We start from the raw sequence: 8,243 nt of genomic DNA on the forward strand, positions 1-8,243 counted from the left end.
ATACAAGGCCGACGCTGCCCTACAGGCTAGGAATTTCGTTTTTTTATGGTATCCTTTAAGCGTTTACTATGTGCCAAGAACTGTACTAAGCGCTGAAGTAGATACAAGATAATCAGGTTGGATACCGTCCCTGTCCCACATGGGGCTCCCCGTCTTTATCCCTATTTTACAGATGAGCTAACTGAGGCACAGAGAGGTAATCAGCTTGGATAGAGTCCCTGTCCCCAGTGGGGGTCACGGTCTTAATCCCCATTTTATAGATGAGGTAGCTGAGGCACAAAGAAGTAATCAGGATCGGCACGGTCCCTGGCCCACACGGGGCTCACGGGCATAATTCCCATTTTACAGATGAGGGAACTGAGGCATAGAGAAGTGACTTGCCCAGAGTCACCCGGCAGACGATCGGCGGAGCCGGAATTAGAACGCAGGTCCTTCTGACTCTCGGGCCCGGGCTCTATCCACTAGGCCACGCTTGCTCAAATGAGGTTCCCTTGAGGTTCTTCGTACTGGTTCATTACTTGAGGCTTCTACTGCCACACCGGACTCTTGAGCCTTCTCCACAGGGTGACGCAGAGAAATGTATCCACGGCAAACAGGAGTCCCACCACCAGGTAGAAAATGAGGAAAATCCAGGAACGAAAGTGACTTGGCTTTACTAAAAGGGAGGGACAAAACAGTTTGAGATGTGGGGGTACAATGTACCGTCAGCACTGCTAATCCCCACCCTCGGATTGTAAACTCACTGTAGGCAGGGAATGTGTCTGTTTATTGTTACAATATAATAGCGATAATGATAATAATTGATAATAAATGATTCTATTTAGTTGCCATTGTTTTTACGAGATGTTCTTCCCCTCGACTCCATTTATTGCCATCGTTCTCGTCCGTCCGTCTCCCCCGATTAGACCGTAAGCCCGTCAAAGGGCAGGGACCGTCTCTATCTGTTGCCGACTTGTTCGTTCCAAGCGCTTAGTACAGTGCTCTGCACATAGTAAGCGCTCAATAAATACTATTGAATTGAATTGAAATAATATCTGTCATTTCTTTATTTGTATTATTGTCTGTCTCCCCCGCTAGACTCTAAGCTCATTGTGGGCAGAGAATGTGTCCATCTATTGTTATGCTGTAATCTCCCAAAAGCTTAGTACAATGTTTTGCACACAGTAAAGTGTACAATAAATACAGGGAATGTGTCTGTTTATTGTTGTTTTGTAATGACTCAAGCATTTAGTACAGTGCTCTGCGCTCAATAAATGATTGAATGAATGAATGAAATAAAATGTAATTAATGAATGGTACTTGTTATTAAGCGCTTACCATGTGCCAAGCACTGTTCTAAGCGCTAAGGTAGATACAAATTAATCAGGTTGAATACAGCCCCTGTCCCATATGGGGCTCCCAGTCTTAATCCCCATTTTCCAGATGAGGTCAATGAGGCCCAGAGAAGAGAAGTCCCAGAGCAGACAAGTGGCAGAGCCAGGATTAGAACCCAGATCCTTCTGATTCCCAGGCCGGGGCTCTATCCACTAAGCCACACTGCTTCTCCCAAACGCTTAGTACAGTGCTGTACACACAGTAAGCTCTCAATAAATACAACTGCCTCACTGGCTGGCCAGTAATAATTACGATATTTGTTAAGCACTTACTACGTGCCCAGCACCGTTCTAAGCACTGGGGAAGGTGCAAACAATCAGGTTGTCCCACGTGGGGCTCACGGTCTTAAGCCCCATTTTCCAGATGAATACTGATGGTATTTGTTAAGCGCTTACTATGTGCCAAGCACTGTTCTAAGCTCTGGGTCGATACAAGGTAATCAGGTTGTCCCATGTGGGCCGATAGACAGCGAGGGTTTGGACTCTTGGAGGGGAGCGGTAGATGAGAGACGGAGAAGGAAGGAGGAGAAAGGAGGAGAAGCCGCCCCCTTCCATCCTCAGTCCCCCTAGGACCCACCTTGACGCTTCCGTTACCAACCTGCTGAAATGCCAGCCTTGACGGTGATGGTAATGGGAGGCGAATCTCTTGATCGGATGCTACAGTGGTAGGAGCCGCTGTGGCTGGAGTTAAGATGGGAGATGAAGTGCTGGGGAAATAAGGAGTATTTCAAGGTCTTGCCGTCGCGGAAGAATTTGTAATCTCTACTGAACACGTCTCTCGAGCCTCGGCAATTCAGAGACAGGTTCCCCCCCTCTGGGAACTCGTAGCCGTTAACCTGCAGGTTCGCCCAGTCTGGAAGAAACAGAGTCGAAAGAGTTAAAGTTGGTCAGACAGTCGTATTTATTGAGCACTTACTGGGCGCAGAGCACTGTACTAAGCCCTTGGGGGAGGATAATGGAACTAACGGACACGTTCCCTACCCACGGTGAGGTGAGAAGCAGCGTGGCTCAGTGGGAGGAGCATGGGCTTTGGAGTCGGAGGTCATGGGTTCGAATCCCAGCTCTGCCACTTGTCAGCTGTGTGACTTTGGGCGAGTCACTTCACTTCTCGGTGCCTCAGTTACCTCATCTGTAAAATGGGGATTAAGACCGTGAGCCCCACGTGGGACGGCCGGATTGCCCTGTGTCTACCCCAGCGCTTTGAACCCCCCGGGGCCCGTGAAGGGGCCAGGCCACCGTCCGGGCTGGGCTCGGACTCTCCCCACCGCTCAGCTCTCGATCAAATGCGCGGAGTGAGTGGTTGGGGGCAGCTAATAATTACAAATCACGGAGCAGCACGGCTTAGCCGGAAGAGCGCGGGCTTGGGAGTCAGAGGTCATGGATTCTAATCTCGGCTCCGCCTCTTGTCTGCTGTGTGATCTTGGGCAACTCACTTCACTTTTCCGTGCCTCTGTTACCGCCTCTGTAAAATGGGTATTAAAACTGTGAGCCCCATGTGGGACAACCTGATTACCTTGTGTCTACCCCAGTGATTCTTCCTAGGCTGCGAGCTCGTTTTGGGCAGGGATTGCCTGTGTTGCTGAACCGTACTTTCCAAGTGCTTAGTACAGAGCTCTGCACACAGTAAGCGCTCAATAAATATAATTGAATGAATGAATATGCCGGGCACTGTACTAAGTGCAGGGGTAGATACAAGCTTTCAGGTTGGAACCTGTGTCTGCCCCACGTGGGACTCACAGTCTTAATCCCCATTTGACAGATGAGGGAACTGAGGCATGGAGAAGAGAAGTGACTTGTCCAAGGTCACACAACAGTCAGGTGGCAGAGCCAGGATGAGAACCCAGGTCCTTCTGACTCCCAGGCCCAGGGTCTAGCCACTAGGCCACACTGCTTCTCTATGCCTATTAAGGTTATAATATTCTTGGTATTTTTTAAGCGCTTACTATGTGCAGAGCACTGTTCTAAACGCTGGGGGAGATACAGGGTAATCAGGTCATCCCACGAGGGGCTCACAGTTAATCCCCATTTTACAGATGAGGTAACTGAAGCACAGAGAAGTTAAGTGACTCGCCCACAGTCACACAGCTGACAAGTGGCAGAGCCGGGAGTCGAACCCATGACCTCTGACTCCGAAGCGCAGGCTCTTTCCACTGAGCCGCTATGAGCCACATGTGTCCAAACTGACTAGCTTGTATCTACCCCAACAGTTAGTACAGTGCCTGGCATGTAGTAAGCACTTAACAAATACCATCAGTGGATAGAGCAGGCGTGGGAGTCCGAAGGACCTGGATTCTATTCCCAGCTCTGCCCCATGTCTGCTGTGTGTTGGCCAAGTCACTTAAAATATCTGTGCCTCAGTTGCCTTTGCTTTAAAACGATGATGATGATGATGATGGCATATGTTAAGTGCTTACTATGTGCCAAGCTCTGTTCTAAGCTCTGGGGGTAGGTACAAGGTAATCAGATTGTCCCATGTGGGGCTCATCATCTTGATCCCCATTTTACAGATGAGGTTATTGAGGCAGAGACAAGTGACCTGCCCAAAGTCACACAGCAGACAAGTGGCAGAGCCAGGATTAAAACCCACGACCTCTGATTCCCAAGTCTGTGCTCTTTTCACTAAGCCACGAGTGTCCCATGTGGGATAGGGATTGTGTCCAACCTGATTAATGTGTATCCCCCCCAGTGTTTAGAAAAGGGCTTGGCACATAGTAAGCAATTAACAAATACCATCGTTATTATTATTATCATTATAAAAAACAAGACAACCCCAGCATCCAAAACATGAACCAAGAGGGGGAGGCAGATATAATTCGTAAGAAACTATAGCTCGCACATCTCCCTTCTTCCCGAGGCCTACGGGGCCACCAGTCACTTGTCTGTGTGTGACCTTGGGCAAGTCACTTTACTTTTCTGTGCCTCAGTTCCCTCATCTGTAAAATAGGGATTGAGACTGTGAACCCCACATGGGACTGGGACCGTGTCCAGTCCTATTTACTTGTATCCACCCCAGCTTTAAGTACAGTCGTGGCTCAGTGGAAAGAGCCTGGGCTTCGGAGTCGGAGGTCGTGGGTTCGACTCCCGGCTCTGCCACCAGCTGAGTCACTGTGGGCAAGTCACTTGACTTCTCTGTGCCTCACTTACCTCATCTGTAAAATGGGGATTAACTGCGAGCCTCACGTGGGACGACCTGATTACCCCGTATCTACCCCAGCGCTTAGAACACTGCTCCGCACATAGTAAACGCTGAACAAACACCGACATTATTATTATTATTATCACAGTGCCTGGCACGTAGTAAGCGCTTATCAAAGCGCTTATTATTATTATGATTCCGCCCCTTGCTGTATATTCTCCCCTCACACATCAGAGCCCGGACAGGCCGTCTCAAACCCATCCCCCACCCGGGGACATTCTCGGCCAATCTCTGACCCTCCACCCCAACCGCTGTCTCATCAGTTTCCGCACTCACCGACACCCATCACATCCAGATTCACGGGGTCACTTTGGGCAGAGTCCCCCTTCTGACACGAGTACCGCCCGCTGTCGGACGAGCTGGCGGCCTGGATGCTGTAACTGGAGGTCCGTTCCTGGATGGTCGTGCCGTTGTGGAACCACCGAGTGACTGTGCCAGCGTCCCCCGGGGAGCCGGGATCCGAACAGCTCAGGGTCACTGGGTCCCCCCTGATCACATTGACCCACGGCGGATTCAGGGTCACCACGGATTTGCGAAGGTCGGCTGGGAGGCAGGGTGGAGAGAACAGGTGAGGGACGGGACCCCCAAAACGCTGCCTGAGCGGGGAAAGGGGGATGCGGAAGCCGGGCCGGGAAGCAAGGGCATGGGCCTGGGAGTTAGGAGGTCATGGGTTCTAATCCTGGTGACACCATCTGTCTGCTGTCTGAGTTCAGGGGAGTCACTTTACTTAGAGAAGCAGTGTGGCTCAGTGGAAAGAGAACGGGCTTGGGAGTCAGAGGTCATGGGTTCTAATCCCAGCTCCGCCACTTGTCAGCTGGGTGACTTTGGGCAAGTCGCTTCACTTCTCTGTGCCTCAGTTCCCTCATCTGTAAAATGGGGATTAAGACTGTGAGCCCCACGCGGGACAACCTGATCACCTTGTATCCCCCCCCCCCCAGCGTTTAGAACAGTGCTTTGCACGTAGTAAGCGCTTAACGAAATGCCATTATTCTTATTCTCTGGACCCTAGTTACCTCCTTTGTAAAATGAGGATTAAGATGGTGAGCCCCATGTGGGACAGGGACTGTGTCCAATCTGATTTGCTCATATCCACTCCAGCGCTTAGTACAGTGCCTGGCACATACTTATGCCAGGCACTGTACTAAGTGTTGAAGTAGGATAAAAGATTATCAGGCTGGACACAGTTCATGTCAGCTGTGCAAGTTATTCACTTCCACTGTGCCTCAGTTACCCCATCTGTAAAATGGGGATGAAAAACCGGGGGGCTCGTGGGGGACATGGACTGTGTCTGACCTGATTTGCTTGTATCTTCTCCAGCGCTCAGTACAGTTCCTGGAACATAGTAAGCGCTGAACTCATTAAAAACAAAACGAAACACGTTCACCTTCCCTGGTAGGTGCCGTCGGGGATCACCCAGGGAAACGGGACTTAGATGGACTCTCACATTCTGCGCTAGAAAGGGCTCGGCTGCGCCTGGGCCCACTTCCAAGGGGAGAGTGGGTGGGTGAGACTCACTGACCGGTTGGTTTCCCCAGGACAGTGGGTTCGGGCAGACAGATACACGAGGAACCCGTTTGTGGTTTGGGCGAGGGCGGCCTGCTCTCCCTGCAGGGCAGTTCTTTCATCATATCCTGTGACATTCGGGGTGAAGATAGCAAATGTTTCTCTTGGAAAAAGTGTCCAACTCACTCACCTGTTCTCACACTACGGCAAGCTGCAAGAAAGCAGAGGAGATGAGTCAACGGCAGGTAAGGGCGAGTGGGGGGATCATCTGGCGGGGGTGGAGTTGCCACAGGAGGGGGGTACCCGGCCCGACACCAAGGATCCAAGGAATCTGCTCACAGCGCAACCCACTTTGCCCATCCTTGCTTCCCAGCCTTGCTCTTCCCCCCGCAAACAAATATCACCCTTTCATTCATTCTATCATATTTAGCAAGCACCTACTATGTACAGAGCCCTGTACTAAGCACTTGGGAGCATACAACAATATACAGACACGTTTCCCCACCCACAACGAGCTTACAGTCTAGAGGGGGAGAAGGACATTAATAGAAATAAATAAATTACAGATATTCCCCAGGGTACCCCAAGATGCTTTAATGCGACCCCTCCATCTCCCAAACCTTAAACAGCTGCCTCTCTTTCCCCCTTTCCTAATCCTCAGGATGCTCCTGGATCCTGAAGCAGCATGGCCTAGTGAGTGGAGCCCGAGCCTGGGAGTCAGAAGGACCTGGGTTCTAATCCCAGCTCCGCCATCTGTCTGCTGGGTGACCTTGGGCAAATCGCTTCACTTCTCTGTGCTTCGATTCCCTCATCCGTCAAATGGGGATGAAGACTGTGAGCCCCTTGCGGGACAGGGACTGTGGCCAACCTGCTTAACTTGTATCTGCCCCAGCCCTTAGTAGAGTGTCTGGTACATAGTAAGCAGTTAATAAATACCCTGAAAAAACTGTCCTTAGGCTCGTGCTCAGTTCCCCATTGTTACTTAGTCACCACCACAGTCAGCTTGCCCAGAGCCAGCTCTGCCCTTTTCTTCCTGTCACTAGAAGTCTCACACCAGCAGAGAAGTCAATCAGTCAGTCAGTAGTATTTATTGAGCACTTAATGTGTACAGAACACTGTCCTAAGCACTCGGGAGAATACAAGACAACGATAAACTGACACACTCCCTTCCCACAGCGAGCTTATGGTCTAGAGGTGGGAAGACAGACTTGAATAGAAATAAATAAATGACAGTTATGGACATAAGTGCTGTGGGGCTGCGAGGGGGGATGAATAAAGGGAGCGAGGCAGAAGGGAGGGAGAGAAGAGGAATAGAGGATGCAGTCAGGGAAGGCCTCTTGGAGGAGATGGGCCTTCCATCAGGCGTTGAAATGCGGGTAGCCAGGCTCAGGCTACCCTGGTCACATCAACCGCTCTAAGGCCTCCTCCCTGCCCCCCGCTCTCCTCCCCCATCTCCCCCCAAGGTCTCAGTCCCCCTTCTCCTAAAGCCTCAAAAACCGGAAACTCAACTCACCCAGTATCAGCAGAGTCATCAGCTGCCACATGATCACTGTGAGCCTCCCAGAAGAACTGGCGCCAGGGTGAGGGAGCTTCTTGAGACAAGTCGAAAAAAATGAGGAAGGAAGCCAAGCTACCCCAACTCTGTTCTTAACCCTCACTAGCTTCCCTTTCTGGGAAATGCCCGCGTTTCCCGCCGGCACCCCAAGAATTCCTTCTTCCCCCAGGGAGGGTCCAAAAGGCATCCAGAGGGAAATCCTCAGCTACCAAAATGGAGCAGCGACGTGACCTAGAGGAAAGAGCCCCGGGTCTGGGAGTCAGAAGACCAGAGTTCTAATTCCAGCTCCGCCGGCTGCTTGCTGGGAGTCCCTTCGCTTCTCTGCGCTTCGGTTTTTTCAACTGTAAATTGAGGGTTCAATACCTGCTCTTCCTCCTACTTAGACCACCAGCCCCATGCGGGGCTGAAGCAGCAGGGATAAAGCCGGGGCCTGGGAGTCAGAAGGTCATGAGTTCTGATCTCAGCTCTGCCACGTCCGCTGTGTGACCTTGGGCAAATCACTTAACTTCTCTGTGCCTCAGTTCCCTCATCTGTAAAATAAGGATTAAGACTGTGAGTCCTAGATGGGACAGGGACTGTGTTCAACCCGATTTGCTTGCATCTACCTCAGCGCTTA

General features: G+C 51.0%; 1 protein-coding gene across 1 annotated transcript; it reads right to left on the bottom strand.

The window, feature by feature from the left end:
- Positions 1-492: 492 nt before the first annotated feature.
- Positions 493-7,825, bottom strand: LOC103169645 (low affinity immunoglobulin gamma Fc region receptor III-like). Its single transcript, XM_007665291.4, has 5 exons — positions 7,586-7,825; positions 6,263-6,283; positions 4,846-5,112; positions 1,972-2,226; positions 493-655 (listed from the first exon to the last, which is right to left on the bottom strand). Exons 1-5 carry the CDS (start codon positions 7,812-7,814, stop codon positions 528-530), a joined length of 900 nt encoding a protein of 299 aa, XP_007663481.2. The 5' UTR covers positions 7,815-7,825; the 3' UTR covers positions 493-527.
- Positions 7,826-8,243: the final 418 nt, after the last annotated feature.

Source organism: Ornithorhynchus anatinus, chromosome X5, assembly GCF_004115215.2.
Source record: "Ornithorhynchus anatinus isolate Pmale09 chromosome X5, mOrnAna1.pri.v4, whole genome shotgun sequence".
Lineage (NCBI taxonomy): Eukaryota > Metazoa > Chordata > Mammalia > Monotremata > Ornithorhynchidae > Ornithorhynchus > Ornithorhynchus anatinus.